The 19073-nt window shown below is 45.8% G+C and overlaps 1 protein-coding gene across 4 annotated transcripts in view; it reads right to left on the bottom strand.

Annotated features, from left to right (window-relative positions):
- The window catches only part of LOC116942667 (phosphatase and actin regulator 1), a 103533-nt gene that overhangs the window by 38219 nt on the left and 46241 nt on the right, over positions 1-19073 (bottom strand). The window contains exon 1 of one of the 4 annotated variants that reach the window (XM_032954862.2): positions 17569-18810. The exons of the other annotated variants lie outside the window; for them this stretch is intronic. Within the exon in view, the coding sequence (XP_032810753.2) occupies positions 17569-17614 (46 nt within the window). The 5' untranslated portion in view covers positions 17615-18810. Of the gene's footprint in view, positions 1-17568; positions 18811-19073 lie in introns of those variants that run through there. 4 annotated transcript variants of the gene reach the window in all.

The raw sequence follows: 19073 nt of genomic DNA, 5'->3' as shown, positions 1-19073 counted from the left end.
GAGACAGTCTCGTCCCTTCACCTGATGAAGGCCGCTTGTGTTGTGGCCGAAACGTCGTGATTTTTGTTATTTTTTTACCTACGTGACTTTACCCAATAGAACCAAAGAGTATGGATCCTTGCAGTCACGAAAGCTTTAAATCTAGCCTTTACATACCCACACCAGGTACTCATTTGAAGCTGAGTCGACCTAGGGGAGGCCCATGACCGGTTCAGATAATCGTCACTGGTGTTGACCGTGAGCGGGAATCGAACTCGGGTCACCGGGTTCGTAGCGCAGCAACACTAACGGCAACAACACTACCGCTCCTCAGCACCTCCGCCGCGCAGCACACGCAGGCACACAACATCATCGGCTAACAGCCAACCCCAGCAGCTACAAATGATGACCTCATTTCCACTGGCACTTCCAAGCCAAGCCAGCGTAGGGCCCTCACAGACTAAGCCAAGCCAGAACCAAACCATGATATGTTGGCCTCGAAAGACATCCGAATCTGGGCTCGAGGCCAAGCAGGGCCAGGGTTAATGACACCTAGCTCACAGTGCTTGCGACGTCACACGGTACAACTCGCGCAGTGGCACACGCCACATCATCTGCATGCGTCTCAACTCATCAATTGCGTGCGATGGATGTCAGCGTGGCTGCCGACATCACGCGCGAGGTGCGTCACTGCTCTCAGGCTGTGCCTGGCCGACTCGGCACTGCCTCGGCACCGCCTCGGCTGTGCAGTAGAAAATTATAAATGTTAAGACTATATCATGATCATATTTTGCTTTAATGGTTAATAAAAAAAACCACACGGTGCCTTCGTGGCAGCCTTTCGCTATAAGAATGGGGTGACTTCCAAATGCACTCATTATTATAATTATTACAATAACTATAATTGTTATAATTATTGTTATTATTACAGCCAAATTCTGATGAAAATATCCCTATATAGCTTTCTATAGCAAGCATCTATTAAGGCCAAAATGACATACATTAAGAGTCGTGGAGCCATGACAACGGCGAGATGTATTTGTCTCCCGAGTAATAATGTTGATCGCACCACAACAGGTACAGATTGAAGACCGAGCTGACAACCTAGGTGAGGCCCATGCCAGATTAAAAAAAACAATTGTCAATGGTAATGTACACTGCACTGGGATGCAGGCACAATGCATGAAAGGCAAGGTCACTGCTATAACACGCACAGTTACGTATACTGCATATTACAAATGACGGTGTGCTAAATTCATCTGAAAGCACCCTAGTCGCATAAAATACAATGCTGCTTAGGCTAAAGAACAAGCAAACATGTTCTATAAATGCAGCAGTCTAATGAACACCCCCGCCCAATGGCACATGCCAACGCACACATTAAGTGAACCTGTTTCCAGGGTTGAAGTTCTGAGTTGCCGTGGAAACCGTTACTAGCCGAAAAGCGCGGTCCGTGTTGCTCACGTCTATCTAGCAGGGGGTGCCGGCGAGGAAACACAAAGGAACAGGGGCGTTGGTTGGCGCACGCATTGTCTGCTGCAAGACGGGCAAGGCAGAAGCTTTCGATGCGCCACGTCGTGACGGAGACACGGCGATCGATACGTCTCCTGTGTTTACCATTGGTTTGAGAACACAGCCGGGATACGAGTCAATCCCCTTAATTTAACCGGACGGAGGAGCTCACCAAAGCGCAACGTTTCAAACAGCAAGCGCACCAAGAGATTTAAATTTAGCATGAGTTGCTTGAGGAATGGCCATTACTTAATCACTTGCTTTGCAAGGGAGAGACCTGGATTCAATCCAGGTTTTTTTATTGTTGTTGTATAAATTAATAAAGGCGAGACACTACTGGGATTCATTATTCCATGTTGTGTTTTTACAAAAGAAAAGTCGTTTCTTTTCGGCATCATCGTGACCCTCGCCAATAACATTCGATGAATTGAAGACAATATGAACAATCCTTCTCAGAGATTCTGGTCTGCCCGGGAAGGGCCTGATCATCCTCTGACATCTAAGGAACTCCACTCATAGATACACGATCATGTGGATCGACTCCAGTTGTTGCTTGGGGATGTTCGGTACCCAGGCATGGTCCAACAAGAACCTTGGCTGTCCTTGTCCACTGCCCTGCTCAGACCCATTTCTGACCGAGGTCGGATGACAATGTCGTCCACACACCGAAATCTAATTCCACACCTTCACCCTGCAATGCCACAAGTCGGACTACAAGCATCTTCGTAATGACCCTCAGTGCCACAAGTCCAAAAGGAAGCACTCGGAATTCTGTGAGGAGCCAAACACTTCTACCCTCTGGAATCTCCATCGTGGATAAAATATCGAGATGCAATATCATAACCGACACATTGCGGCACTGCACGTTGCAGCAGGGGATGTGATCATATCCGTGCCACTGGTGTGTGTGGCTCCCACACCAGTTCATAGGCCTGAACAGCCCCAAAGCTTCCATGATCTCGTCCCATCGAGCTGCTGTCCTCGCAGCCCGTGGAGTACAATTGTAATCAACGACTTCCACGACACGTTGAGACTTGCGTCCTTTCTTTATTAGCTACGGCTGCTCGGCTCCTCACTCTCTTTAGATGGTCACCCTCTCTCTCTCTCTCGCCGCATGCACGTGGCTCTCTGCTCCTCTGTTCCCGCGCGGCTTCCCTCGCTCTCGCTTCCCCCGCGCGCCGCTGGTGGACGACGCGCCGGGAATCGGGAGAGCTTCGCTCGCGGCCGCCACGTGGTCGGTGGCTGACGAGGTGGCGGAGACGCGGTCCGGACCCCAAGGCTTCCACACCAAACCCCGAGTCCTCCTCCTGTTGCCTCTCCTTATATCCTCCTTGGCGGAGCGAAGCCCCGCCTCTAACCACGCCCCCTTCAGAACCTTCTCGATGGTTCCCGCACGTAGCCCTGAGCTCCGCCCATGAACTTTGGCCCAGATCGAACCCGCAGCCCTGATTGGCTATGACCGATGCGGCAATGCAGCCCTCGGCATGTCGGTGTGCTCTCTCATTACACAATTGCTGGTTCGGTTGATACAAACACTATCTTCATTCTTCCTTCTTAACTTTCCTTCCTTTCCCCCCCCCCACTCCCCCACATTGATCTCGCTAAGACTTATTGGACGCCTTTGGATTCTCTGTTACAAAGAAATACGAGTGGGACGAGTGTCAACCAGAGATGACACGGAGGACGATGGCAACACTCACAGAGGGGATGGCTGGTTCATCTCCACCTGGCGATGCTGGGGGTCTGCGCAAGTTGGCCCTCAACCAGATCATTTAAAGTCATGGACACACACACACACTTATTATGCAATGTCATATTATACACTTACACGTGTTTTCCGCCTCACACTGTTATTTAGAAAATAATTTAATGTTAAATTGTGCAATCTGGCTGGTGATAAGTCTGCAGAGGCATGAGTGGTGGTGACATAGGAGAAGAAAAGGTAGTTACAGCAACAGGTGCAGGTAGTTACAGCAAAGCACACGTGACCGGAGGTACTGACTGGGGAGACCCCCAAAGAGGGGGCTGGGGGACCACAGGTCCCATCGAGATCCTTCTGGGAACTTCCAGAAGGCGGGCATGGCTAGGGGCAGAACGAGCCCGCCACTGACAATATAAGCCGGAGCCCTGAACGGGGCTGGCTGCTGTTGTACGAATAAAGACACGAAGTCGTCGCCTGGAAGAAAAGCCTCGACTACAAGACCCGGACTCGAGTCAGGGTCCGGTCTAATATGGCCTCCCCAGTGTGTGTTAGGGTTTGGCTAGCCCGGAGGTTATCTGTGGAAGGGGAGATACCCCCTTTGTGTTTTGGGTGGAATTGTTAAATAAACGTGTTGCCTCCAAAGAAGCCTTTGTCTCCCTTTGTGTGAACCACTACAGTTATACATCAGGAGATACCGTTCTTGATGAAGAACTCTGCTAAAAAAATGAACTTTGAGAACAAGTTGTAAATTGTACACTATTCTAATAAATGCCTAACTTAAAAAAAGTAAGCAGTACTTGGGTGTGTTATTAATTTTAATATTGTACCTTTTAAAACTGTTTTACAACTTCTTAACGTAAAGTTTGTTCTCCTATAACGCGTGTTTTCATAATGGCAACTGGATATACTGCGGTGAATGTATGAGGCGACACATTTTTTACAATGTGGATGCGAATTGCTTATAACGTGAATAAGTGAACAGAACTACATCGCGCGACTTGCACGGCTGCCTCGGCGTAGCATCACACACGGCGGGATGCTGCTGGATGCTTCTAGATGCTAAACACGCGCCTCAGTCATTGTTCAGCCTGCATACACATATCACGTGTTATCGTAGGCTATGCTTTACCCTATATTATATATTATTTATTATAAACGCGACTTTTCCATAACGCGGTATTCTTCAGGAACGCAACAACCGCATTGTAAGAGAACAGTCTGTAATTATACACAGGGTGCACAAGGTACAGCATGTGTATGTAAGATCCTCTGTGACAATTACTTGCACTTCGGTGAGTGTGAACTCAAGTGAACCACATATATGATTTGTTTCCAACACCCCAGCAAGACATTTTCAGGCCATGCTTTAAAAAATATATTTATTTTGCTTCACTATATAGGCAGGTCTGACTGCTACTAATGAGCGGTACCATTAATATTGGCTATCAATGGAAGTGGGGAACTGGAAGTTCATACTTGTTGGAGAACAGCAAACAGAATTAGCAGTGCTGTTTGATGTCCGCACATCAACGGAACATAACATTCCATACTCATGTTGACATTGGAAGCCTGTCATTGAAGGTTACGCTTCCCCTCCTGAAATGTAGACATCCTGTTATTTATTTTTTTACAAAACGCTGTCCTCCATCATATTCCGGTGTCTTGGTTTGGCTCTCTGCGCCTTTCGCACAGCCAACGAAATAATAAGAATCTAAAATCATCCAAAATAAGCTCGAATTTCTTTCTTGCATTTGTATTGGTAAGTTTCAATTTTTGTTCACATGCGCGCATCACTTTCTCAAAGGATGATACTATTTCGCAACAGAAAACGTTACACACCACAGTACACATGCGAGTACACCTAATATATGCAGGTGAGCAGAGGTGAAGTGCCCGGGCATACTGTGCTATCAACTTGGTGACCACTTACCAACCCACACTAACCATCATAATGAATATAGTCAAACAACCTCCGTGACCGACGATGAGTGGCATTCATCCAGCAGTTGATTGACAAAGGGCTGTTAACAATAGTTATTTATTTGTGATACACTTGACTTGGAAGTCGGTCGGTCAGTCAGTGGAGCAGCAGAGTTCTAAGTAAATGGGGTAAATTTACATTGAAAAGTCATTTCTGTAGAGCCGAATTTTGTGTTTAGTTTGTTGGTCATGCCCCCCCCCCCCACCTCTGATTAGCACGGCTGGCTACATACGGTGCGTAAGAAGTTCAACATATGTAGGTATGTATGCGTACATAGCACAGCTAGAGAGTGACTCAACCGATTTTCAAACCAGAGACGGTAAAATGAGCGCTACCCGACCGAGGCTGCACCACGTGAGTTGAAGTCAACGGTGGATACGTCGACACACGTGCGATGGGTTAACACAACATCCACCGTTGTGTCTTCACATCAGGGATTCCTTTGGGTACCAAACACCGCGCGCGGGCCCTGAAACCCAGTCTCCTGAAACCAAGTCAAGCCACGGAGTGACCCACGTGTTCCCTTAGTTTATGTTTGGTGGAAGGCTGCGTGTGAGCACTGCAAGTTTCACGTGAACTGGGCTGTGCAAATTCAGGTAGGATAGGAAAACTGGCGGCCTCCTGCCGTGTGACAGATTTGGCTTGTGTGAGGATGTGTAATTGGAAAAAATGTGCTTCACAGCTGCCCACCCACTGCCTCAACCTTTTCCTTCAATATTAGTTTTCCCCTGCAGAGACATACCAACTAAACAAATGTACAGAACACGCATGCATCATGCACACTATGGGTCCGAAATCATGTAGATATTTTTGGCTATCATTCCACAACATTCTGGCAGAATGGCAGCCGTTTTGTCATAAAGTTGGCCCCATTATGAATTTTGCAATTCACGCGGGGCCTATTCAGGACAAAAATGCACTCGTTCTGCCCCTACTCGTTGTGCAAAGCCAGAATGGGCCCCAAGTGGGCGGGTTTGGGGAGGAGATAACGATGGTAAAAAGTTCGTGCAAATATGCAAACAGCTTTCCGTCATTGTGCGAAATCAAACTATTTATCCATTCCCGTGAAAATGATGCGGAACGTCTGCACCAAATTTCGAGTCTGTTTTTGCTGCGATAATCTGTGCTATGTATGAACCTGGCATCGGAGGGAACGGGGGAAGTGAGGGGGCAGCACTTCACTACAAAATGGCGACCAAAGTTCTACCAAAGTATATATTGTATAATTTTATCAACTGGGAAATTAGAGGACATCGCAATCACTCCAGCAAAACTGGAGGGCGGAGGAGTGATGCTCACGACAAGGAGCAGAGCGCCGGGCAGCTAAGACACAATAAGTTGGCACAGTTGGGAGCGCACGTGGTGCATGCGCTATGTCATCTCACACAGTTAGCCCATAACATCTGGGTGTGTTCCGTGACCATCCTGCCAGCGCACCTTTGACATTTCACGTGGCCTCAATGTGCACCTAGCCTGGCACAAGTGCTGTGGTGAAGTCACTGTCCCTAAGTGGCAAATGGCAGCTGGTGTGGTTTTATCAACCCAACTCCAGTAATTATAACTCTTTAATAATGTATGACAGACACCCTCATGGACACCCTGTACAATCACCATCATCTGTTAATCAAATAGTGCATCACGGAAGCCAATAGAAAGGTTGGTAAAGCCAGTCAACGGTTACTCGTAAAATATATAACTACAAATGACATGCTATGAAGAGTATCAGTGTCATTTATCATTTCAAAAAAATGGGGAGGTGAAAAGCCGATTTTAATCTCGAAGACTGGCCCCAAGGATTAACACGTACGGCAATGCATTGACTCGGTGTCGTTCTTCTCATACATTATTAACGCTGCAACATTAAGAAAGAGCATGCACCTGTTCAGTGCACCTGCCTGCCGGTTGAGTCCCTGCATTTTTAAACAACTATAGATCATTTGTTTAAACGCTGCACAATAAAGGGCTGGCAGCTCCGAACAACTTTAGTAACGTTGCCGTATTTAAATGAAGTTTTCTCCTTCACATCACTGCTGGACGACGAAGGCCTGCCTTACACCATGTCAGTCATGGGGCGGGGGGGAGTCATACTTCACAGTGATCAGCGTAGGCTGGTAAAAAAAGGGGCCCAGGACCTGTTCAGAAAATTAGTCGTTGCTGACATTTACCGTGGCTTGGAATCGAGCTCGGGTCACTGGGTTAACTGCGATGTGCTCGCCACGAATAACAAGATACCGCACCTCCGATTAGCACGGTTGGCTATGTACGGTGCGAGAGAAGTTCAACATACGTACGTCACAAGTCATCAGGAAGGTGCGCTATCCCATCAAACTCAGAAGCCAAGCAGGTTGGAGCCTGGACAGTACTTGGATGTTGTGACCAGAATGCATACAAAACAGGTGTAGTCAGAGCTGTGGGCAGGAGAGGGCAGTACAGCCAAATCCACTGTGGTGTAGTACTCCCCCCATCTTCACCAACCAGCGCGGTGACGTATAGTCAAATGACCCTCACGATCTTCACACCCAGCAGTGAATTGTAGAATGAAATTATCGGAGGATAATTGTACTATTGGGAGTCGTGGCAATAAGGTGTCCTTTTTTTTCAATTCACACCACAGTGGGAAAAGACCCCGACAGAGATTGTCATTGAATTGCTCCCAAAGGCTTCAAAACAGGTTGAACACTCGTAAGCGTGCGTGTGTGTGTGTGCTATTCGTCAGCGGTGGCTGGTGGCAAGAGTGACACCTCTGTGTGTACGTATGTTTGACTTCTTTCACTCTGTACGTAGACAACCGCGCTGATCGGAGGTGCACGGTAACTCTGTGTGCTTTACAAAGCACCTGGATTGTCTACGAATGAAAACACAAGGGCCTTGTTGCATATAGTAGTTGTTTGGTCGGTGATTTATGGAACAGATAAATATACACGTTACATAGCCAGTGAAAGTCACGGCACACGGCCAGCTATATAGCTCATGTATGTTATGTTGAATTTATTTCGCACCGTACATAGCCAAAGGTATCTTGGAAGTAGTTCTGTGACATCCGCTTCCATGGCTAATAGGATTGCACTGCTCTGCGAGAGATCCGAATGACTACTTGGTCTCATGATATTAAGCCTATAGCATAATGGGGGGAAAACTGTCTATGAAAAATAACACAAACATTTAAGACTATATATTACATTAAATAATACAGTAATAATAAATTAAAATAAATTAAGCACCAACTTTTGTCTGTGATTGTAAATACGGCGGCGTTGCAGCATGTGGCGGAGATGGTAGTGAGTTGTTGTAGGCTTGGTGATTTATTGCCAAGAACACTCTATACAGCTAGAAACAGTGGTGCTGCATAAAACGCGCCTCTAGGGGTAGTTCAGTAAGTCGGTTAGAGTTCCAGTGGAATACCCTACATATACTTATATATTTTTTATATATTTTTATTATTATTTTATTGTTTCCCTTCAACGTGACTTTACCGAAAGAGCTAAGAATATGAATTACTGCAGTCACGAAAACTTTAAATCAAAATTTACCCTACATATCTTCCAGTTGCTCGGCTAGCTCTCAACAATACACAACAGTTAAGGGAAAAAAAAATGTGCAAATGCCAAAAGCTAGACCCTTCTTTGCTACACGGTGAACCAACGATATTCCTGGGGTAAGATTTCACGTTATAATCCGTCACATGCCCGACCGTCACATATCCGGCCCGAGCAATTAAAACGCCCACAACCCAGTGCAGTGTGCGCACGGTGGAACTGTCGCTGTTTATAGAAGCTCACGAATTTGAAACTTTTCACACCCAATAATGTATTCTCAATCTCGCATACATTAGGTTTCTTCCTACAGTATCGTGAAGCACGCTTAAAGCAGCTCGCGCTTTACGTTTGTAAAAAATAACTTATTTGCGCACGGTGAAACTGTTATTCTCTACGGCTGTTTGTAAATCTAACCTCTTCATGTATTTGACAATACCTCGGGGTCCCCCGGCGAGTCAGATGCGCGACACTGTACTTTGTCGTCACAAGTATCTCTGTTGCTCCATCTCCCTGTGGTCCCCAACCATGGCCGATCACGCTATGCCACTTTAGTTTGCCAGGATGGAAGTCTGTGCGGTCACGGTACATCATGTCATGTCTGCACACACGTTTATTGTGGGAGTTGGAGATGCAGGCTTGCAGAGGGCCTAGGGGGAGAAGGCCGATTGAGCGTGGCTGCGATTATTAAGCACATTTGTGAGAATCTCAAACGCACAATTGTCAAAAGAGACATTTGGCAGCACAAATGCCAAGAGACATTTGGCAGCACAAATGCCAAGAAACATTTGGCAGCACAAATGCCTGTGTGAAAGGTAGCAACGCCATCACAGCAGGGCATGCATGGCACGTGTATGTTTGTGCAGACAGTAATTTATTTAGTCATTTATTTGTATCTCTGTGCCTAGGTGGACTTGCTATGGTTGAGCAGCGGCTTGCGAAATGTTCGATCATGTCAATAACTATTTTTGTTCGCTAAATAACTAAAAGCAATATGGTTCAACATAATAACAGAAAAAAATAGGTTATTACATTCACATATGATATGACTTATTCATTGGAGGGAGCTGTGGTGCAGCAGTTGGGCACACTGCATCATGAAAATGGCGACCTGGCATTTATTCCCAGTGATGGCTAACATAAGTGGCAGGTGGCATTTAAACTGGTCCAGCACCGTCTCTTCGCTAACCAGCACTGACTACTGTGGTGAAGTATCGTAAAAAAAAAGACCAATAACCAACATTGCATGAGAAGACCTTCCTGTAGCAGTGGTTTGACAAAGGGCTGAAAAGTAACCATTTATTATTTTGGCTGTCTGTCACATACCGCAAATAATAGACGTGTTACTTAATTACTGACAACGTATCATTTGAAAAACTACAAATTAATAATACTGTCCATATGTTCACCTCCCCCCCCCCCACGTGGTTGGATCAATACATAATTGCTTTAGTCTATGGGCATTTTTGCACATGTATGCTACCCAGTGGAATTTGTTATAAAAAGACAAGAATTCAAACACATTGAGTTGCATCAACAAAGTGTGGTCCCATAAACCAATGCTAGTGTTCATAAGCCTACATGTTAAACTGAATGCTAGTGTGTGCTATGCTATTATGTACTGCATCCATTACCATTATGCTACCTAAAAAAGACAATTTTACAGTTTTATTGTTTTATATTTTTATTATTTTATTGCTTCCCTTCTACGAGACCTTACCGAAAGAACCAAGAATATGAATCCCTGCAGTCACGAAAGCTTTAAATCAAAATTTCAATTTACAGTTGTTTAATTCCAATTTAGCTTTTCATTCAAAACAATAATTACCACATAATAACCGTTGACACAATAATCTATCCCAAAATTGGTCCATTGTGGCTGCAGTTATCATCTTACTGAAAATGAATGCATCGTCTTTACATTTCACTCAAGGTTCATTGTTGGCCAGACAAATACAAGAAACGCAAAGAGCCCAAAACACAATGCTGATTAAATGACTTCCGTAATGTACTGGAATATATTTAAACACACGCAATGATTCATGTCACTAGCACAATGAAACACAGCAATACATTCACGGAAGTTGTACATTGATTGAGTAGTGGAGACTGCTTTAATCACAGGCCAGGGGTTCAAAGGTGGCCTCTAACGGGGCAGAGATGAGCCTTAATACTTGTCCTCGAACGGTCCTGTGTGTCAACGCGAGACATAAATCTCAGCTGCGTCGCCCATGGCCAATTAGTGGTACCACAAGGGACATGGCAGTGTGACTGGAAAGCTTATGGCCTTGTATTGTGTCAGTATTTCCATGCACTGCCAATTGAGAGAAGCAATTGCATGGCCTTGCAAGTGGCCGACTTGAGCTCACAACACAAGATACAGAGAGAGTGAGTTCGAGCACTGGCTATAATGACTTTGTGACTTTAATTGATATTTGTACAGGTATAAACGACGCTGGGGTGAGTTATGTTAGCGAGCACCTATTAAGATGTGCACCACACTTAAAAAAAGAGGTGGAGTTAACAATACGCCTGGCTACCTTTGATCTCCCTGGTCTGTAATGATGTTGACTATACCACCTCTCCATGCCGAGTCAACCTAGGGGGAGCCCAGGCCAGGCTTATACGATCCCTCACGTGGTTATAAAGGACATGGTGATGATGAAATACCAAATTGCACAAGTGCGCATCATAGTGAGCAATCGAACGTACATCGGTAGCATCATAGTGTAGCGATTAAACATGTACATATTCATTCAAACTCTCTGGGTCTTTCGGTAAAGTCACGTAGATAGAAAAATAATAAAATAATAATAAAAATCACGACGTTTCGATCGCAACACTAGCAATCGTCTTCAGGTGAAAAAATACAGCAGGCGGACTGCTGAGGCAGGAAGAAATATTTCTTCCTGCCCAAAGAGTATGAATTCCTGCAGTCACGAAAGCTTTAAGTCAAGATATGCATTCAAATACAGTTACGTATATATATAAAGCTACATTATGTCTTCCAGCTTTTGCCTAGTCACTGATATGTGGTTAATTCCTACTCGCCTGCCATTCAAGACCTCAACATGAGAGACACTGCCTAGAGTCGAAGCTTCAACTGGTCCATTCGCCATTACAAATACACGTCCCGATCGCAGTCGTTCCACCTATTTGCAAACCGTTTCCACAATTAACGCAAGCTGTATGTACGTTGAACTACTATCGCACCCGACGTCATACCCATCAACCCATACGGTTTAGCCCATATTCCTGTACAGGGACATTGAGTTTTCTGGGCCATACGGCGTAAAGCCGTTTCAATACGGGCAACATTTGTTTTGTTTTTGATTCCGCCCTTGTGATGGGGGCTTTGAAGGATGAAGGTTGAGATGTACATGGGGCACGGGGTGACCAATAAGGTCTGAATTGGTCTGAAATAAGGTAGGACACTGGTAAGGGGTTGACAGGTTTGCTACATAGTCGACCGTGCTAATCGGAGGTGTGCGGGAAGGACAACGAACACAACAGCTGTGACCACACTGCAGTCGTACACCTAAAACATGTTTCTACACTTGTATCTCTTAAGAGAGCAAACAATAAAAGCTTGCCGCTCTTCTAATGTGCATTTGTGCAAGGGGTCCGTCATGGGGAAAAAAACCAACCACTGCACGCGAGCACCGTGAGTGTGCCTCAGTCGTCACACGATATTTTTTCGACCCGACAGTTCCACTGACCAAAGTTACACACGCTTTCAAAAAGTCTCTTTACCTACGGATACACCCTCGCATACTTATATCCACTCACACACCACATCCTCCCTTTCCTTTATGTTACAGGACAGGGCTTGGCAGGCACGCAGGCACATATGAAAACAATTAAATGGCCAGCAGCGGGCTCTCGCCTGCACAACGTTACGGGCAAGCAACGCAAGGCGGCCCGTGGGTCGAGTGGGGAACATTGTTCCCCTCCGGGGACCCTTGGGCATGCGAGGAGGCCCCCCCCCCCCCAGCTAAACTCATAACCCCCCCCCCGCCGCCACCATCCTCCACGCTATCCCCCTGCTACCAGCAGCACCGCGGTGATTGATTACACGTCACGTCGCACCTGTTTCCCCGATAAAGCGCGAGGAAGAGTGGAGCGGACGAATAGCAAAGTGCAGAGGAGCGACTGAAGATCGTGCGCTCTCACAGTCGCACCCAAATAATGAACCACCGAAACGAAAAACCCATTGCCTAACAACGTGCATGAAGCATAACTTCCTGACCAAGTCTCTGACCCACACCTCTCACATGAGAGGTGTGGGTCATAGCTCATATCCATGACTGACCATAACCTAACCCAATATCCTAAAATCCCCAACCTAAATCCTTATTATAGCAAACAAGGCAACGCGTTTCCTTCCTCAAAAGGCGAGGAGGCAGGGCTCATCTTCATTGGTGGCACTGAACCAATGCTGGAAATTCCATATTCCTTTGGCAGAGACCGATCTCTCCGTAGGATAAACCTTTAAGGTTAAGACCACAACTAGAAACGAAACTGGAATGTTCTCACGAAAAAACGTGCGATTAAAAAAAAATAACCTACGGAGAAATAAACTCAAAACAAACATACAGGTTAATAAACGTATTACACGATGTAACACGATTTTTGTTCCTGGGTAGTAAGTGTTATTATGCCTCAAAAGTATAGAAAATTGCTATTATTCCCCAGAAACTTTGTTATTTTGTTACACACTGTTATCAGACATATACAAAAGGGAAGAATTACAAAGTAGGAACCGAATGAAATCCAACCCGTGTCAACTGCCAGTAACAGCATAATCAGTTGTAAAACGTGCTGACAGAATGTGAGATGAGCATATAAGCACCCGCACACACACACACACAGCCACATTTACATACACGGCTCTTATAGTCGTATATATTTAGCACATCTGCCTGAAAAACACACAAAAACACCAATATCATAATATTTTTTCCCCCAGCTGTCCTCTGGAATGCTGTTCAAGGAAGAAAAAACAAGTTTGAGAAACAAGTCCGAGCCATTATTTATAAACTACACGACCACATCACAAAGCGCTTCTCGCTGTGAAATCTACATCAAGGCAGAAGCAATATCCTTTACAGATTCCTCTGACAGGCAGAGCAAGTTGTAAAGACCAGGCTTGAGACCATGCAATCCACTCCAGTTGATAACCTCGATTAGCTACTGTTGCAAGCTGGTGGTAAACTTGGAATCAAACATGGAAATAATCTGAACGGTTAAAGTAAGTGTCGTGCAATTGTACGCGGGTACAAAATTACAAAAAACGCAATTTGGAGTTGAACCCTGGATCTCAACGGTGCTGGGTTAATTGCGCTGATAATGGGCTTAGTATTGTTTCCCTTGAGGCTCAACAAACATTTGATTTTATCTACTCAGTTGAAATAATCTGAATGGTTAAAATACCACTGTTCTATTGCAGCATCGAAAAAAACTAAACCGAACTATTTTTTATTTCGCCAGGTAAGGCCCACTGAGCTATCTCTCTTTCAGAAGCAGCCTGGCCCACAAATGATTGCTCAACAAAATGGCTCATCATGTGCAAATTTATAGCAGCCAAATACTCTAAACACGTTTCTAAATATGAAGGGGAAAAACCGGAGGACCCAGAGAAAAATCCACGCGACCATTTCAAAATATGCAGGCGTCAGGGTCGGGATCGAACCCATGACCTCCTGTGTACCAGGCGAGGGAGTTAACATCTCGCCACCGCGGCGAGTATGTGGGTACAAAATATTGCGACTGTAACCACACACTTAAAGGGCACTTAAAGGGCCCAGAATAATAGTCAGCCGTTGAGACTTATTCTCTTGCTGCACTCTAAGGCAACACCAAGGTGAGAAACACCCGATGAGAAGCAGACTACTACACAAGGTGGGATGCAAACACGGTAAATAGCATTTCAGTAACGAGAAATCTTAGGATGTAAGTCCATTCAACATGGTCCGTATACCACATGAAGAAAGTTGTGGAACATGGCCAAGCGACCGCAATCAGTCTATTGTGATCATGCACATTTGCTGAAAGTAAAACCCAGAGTTAAAACTCGCAAGTTTGTTTTATTCGGAATAACAATAAAACCTCAGGTTCCGTATGAAACAAAACATGGCAGCAAGTAGGCGACACAAAAAACACAGCGACGTAAAAATGCGGTCCAACGTGTTGCGGTGTTAAAACTTGCTACGCTCTCTAATGTGGATGGAAGAAAAGTTTGAGGGTTAAATTGTCCAGCCCGGCAACTGCTTGCTCAATGCCACTGCTGGTGGAAGGGGCCTCCACGAGAGGGAGCTATAGGGAGAGCCCCCTGGAGGGTATATGATCCACTTCCACACTGGCCAGATTGTGTTGGATCACACTTTACACCAGCACGCACGACCTGCAGATTGACCAGCACGGTGCAGCCAAGTATATGTATATACTGCTGGGTGGATAGAGGAGGGTGTTGGTGGTGGGTGGGCTATGCTGAACTTGCCCGTTGTTTTAACTGCCGTGCCTAGAGATCGAATGGAACTGGCGACCTCTCGACTGCAAATCCTGTGTTACCCATCCCACCACGGCGGCATTCCTGGAAGAATGGTACAGTAACAAAACAATTCCACCATTTCATGAGCCGCAGTGTGGTACTTTTTCATGGAATTTAAACATTGATGATGACTCACGTCACAAAAATGTCAGTTTTGGGCTTATGTTTGGACTTTCATTCCTCGCTCCCCGTGAAGTGGGTTTCATTTGCTGGCATAAACAAGCGAGATGAATATAAATACTCCCGGGCAAGGGAAACCTGAGACGAAATTAGATGGGTTTTTTTCGTGCACCTAGTGCACGCTGTTGCTTTTCTAAAACAGAACTATTTTAAAAAAATAAAGCGTATAACCATTAAAAATTTTAAACACGTCCATATGGCGTGCAGAACATTCACTCGAAAGGGCGAAGCATAATAACCGCGGCCTCCCTTCAACTATCAAGTCAATGTGCATTATTTTACGTGGCGAGACCCGAAGCTATCGGACATTGCAATTAAATAACTGTAATGGCAGATCTGGTAAAACATTTTACGGGCAGCTCTTTGTCATTGCAAGTTGACGCCACACCGGCCTCCTGTTTAACAAGTGAAAGTTATGCAAGTTATAGCAAGGTACAGCACAGTGCTCTACAATTGCTCGCTCACATCGCTGCTGGCGGCCGGGCCTCCACCAGAGGCAGCTCTCGACAGCCCGTGTAGAGGGTTGTCTTGGCCTGCTCTTTCATGCTGGCCAGATGTGTTGGAAGAGGTAGGGGGCTCACTTACACTTTAACCCACCACAGTCGATCTGCGGTGGAGAACCAATTTATACTGCTGGGTGGACAGAGGTTGGACGATGTACAAAACTTGCCCCATCGTTTCATCCGGCCTGCCCAGGAGATCAAACTGGTGACCTCTGCATTGCGAGTCTAGGGTGATACCTATTAACACCGTGGCAGCGTCCGCATTAAGTTATTTATTGACTGCGATGGTATATATACAGTAGAACCTCGGCGAACGAACGCCCCAGAACTCGAACAATTCGGTGATCGAATAAAATTTTCGACCATTTTTTGCCCCGGACATCGAACAACAAATTCAGAGGTCGAACAACAAATTCGGAGGTCGAACAACTTGAAAGAACCTGTTTGGGCCGAGACGTGTAGCCAGGAGGACCGAGACAAAGGCGAATGACCCAGTTTACGCGTAGCTCTCGCCCAGTGCAGATCCGCAAAACATCGTTCCGTTAATTTTTTCCTCACCACCGTCCACTCAAGCCATCCACTCTCCTTATTACAGGTAAAGTGAAGTTCAATGTTCATTTATTCTATTAATTATAACGGTGTTTCTTGTTTTTTTGTATGCTTTTATGTACTGTACTGTATTTTAATAGTGAACTTTGTGTAAAAATGGCCCATAAAAGGAGCATCCTTGGGTGGGGAACCAATTAATGCCATTTCCATTCATTCTTATGGGTAAAATTGATTGGGTGTTCGAACAAATCGGTGTTCGAACACGCTTTTGGAACGAATCAAGTTCGATCTCCGAGGTACCACTGTATTTATGTGTGGCTGCATAGAGTTACGCACAATAAAACACAAACATCATTTTCATCCCTTCATCAATCCATTGCTGGATGACAGCCTTGCCCCATTCCGTGTCAATCACAGGGTGTTGTTTAAACCATACTTCACCATTCCGGTCAGTCCGGGTTAGTGAAAAGGGGTTGGGGGGGAAGACTGGTTGTAAATATCACTCGCCACTAACGTTAGCCATGGCTGGGAATCCAAATCAGGTCACCGGGTTGGTAGCACAATGTGCGCAAAGCCACTGTCCCACCGCGCAATGTGTATACACACGCGCACACAACAACTGCTCAGTTCCCCTCTCGTTCACAAGATCTGTGGCTACACAAGTCTATTGCGCCAGTGGGACATTGTAATACCAACGACGGTGCTTATGATCTATCTCCTTGCCGTCGCCGAAATGTCTCCCTAACTTGTAATTCATTACTTATATTGTATTCCCATACGCTGACACGTGCATTCAATCAATTGAGATATTTGCAAAAGGGAGTGAGATTTTTTTTAGCATCGTGTTGATGATAGATTGCACACATTGATAATACCCAAACCTCATTAGCAGGCTGCAATTACAGGACTCCAACTATCATCTGTGCTCGGTGGCAAACATGCATATTTCCAGGCTGCCCAGCCTCCTGCCTCCAAGTCCGCTCCTTGGTTTATAGAGTCCAGTGCTTTAGATGATTGAGGAGTTTGGTACAGACAGAACTGCAGCAGATGTGTAATACAAAGCAAAGAAATAAACTTACCATTTCCCGGCTGGAACGGCCTCCCTGGAACTATGGCTTGACCCATCTTTCAGCAGGCGAAACTGCACAAAAACACTCTTGACTATGGCTCACTTGTGAAAGGATTAAATAAAATAAAAACCTACTCCACCCCTCCCCTCGCCATACACAGTATGCTCTCGGCGCAGGTCTGGGGCTGGAAAAGGGGCGTCTAAAATGTACTCCTTCGCCTAGTCTTCACGAAACAATTGTCTGTCCACCTAAAAAAAAAAGGTCTTCCGCAGAACAAGCAATTTGCTGTTCTTTGCGTTGCGTAAACAAAACAAATCGTGTAGAAAAGGCTCCCCTTTTGCTTGCGGTCAGCAGCCGAGTCTGCAAGGCAGAAGAGACTCTGCTCGTAAACGATGTCGCTTTCCCGCTCGTCAGGGCTTCACTGGCCGGCCGGCCCGGCCCAGCTGGCTGGCTGGGGCTTTACGTGCATTCCCCGCTCCGCACTGCGAGAGTTAAGGCAAAGGCCAAGCCCACTGCATGGCACTCTCCCACACGCAAAGCACGCTCCTCGCCGAGCATCCGACGAGACTTATGAGGCTACATGCCTAACATGCCTGGATGTCAGGCACGCGCGCACACTCACACGCGCGCACGCATACCCCGGTGCGTCCGAGTGCGCTTGCGCCGTTACGGAGTTGCACGTCCGTGCAAATGTGCACGCGGTAGTTGTAAAGGGACACACGCGCGCGCTCTCCGTACGGGGTAAATAACCACTGGGGAATGTTTAAAAAGACACGTGTCACGCTCCGCGAAAGAGACTGAGATTCCAAATTTAGCATTGCGGACTGCCCAAAATAAAAAGCGAGCTTCGATTTGCGAGCACTCATTAAAACTGGTATGGCAGACACATGTTTAGTGTGGGGCCAGACTGATGCAAACCAAGATGACTTCATATGAGATGCTTATTTTAGGTTGATTTGACCTAAGGAAGGCTGAGAGATCATAGCATAACCGCTGAGAGCACAGCATCGTCCGCTAATCAGCATATACAGTGAGGGAAAAAAGTATTTGATCCCCTGCTGATTTTGTACGTTTGCCCACTGACAAAGAAATGATCAGTCTATAATTTTAATGGTAGGTTTATTTGAACAGTGAGAGAAAGAATAACAACAACAAAATCCAGAAAAACGCATGTCAAAAATGTAATAAATTGATTTGCATTTTAATGACGGAAATAAGTATTTGACCCCTCTGCAAAACATGACTTAGTACTTGGTGGCAAAACCCTTGTTGGCAACCACAGAGGTCAGACGTTTCTTGTAGTTGGCCACCAGGTTTACACACATCTCAGGAGGGATTTTGTCCCACTCCTCTTTGCAGATCTTCTCCAAGTCATTAAGGTTTCGAGGCTGACGTTTGGCAACTCGAACCTTCAGCTCCCTCCACATATTTTCTATGGGATTAAGGTCTGGAGACTGGCTAGGCCACTCCAGGACCTTAATGTGCTTCTTCTTGAGCCACTCCTTTGTTGCCTT

Source organism: Petromyzon marinus, chromosome 15, assembly GCF_048934315.1.
Source record: "Petromyzon marinus isolate PM22_M1 ecotype Great Lakes invasive population chromosome 15, UKy_Petmar_22M1.pri1.0, whole genome shotgun sequence".
NCBI lineage: Eukaryota > Metazoa > Chordata > Hyperoartia > Petromyzontiformes > Petromyzontidae > Petromyzon > Petromyzon marinus.
This window is presented reverse-complemented; position numbering and strand designations above follow the sequence as displayed.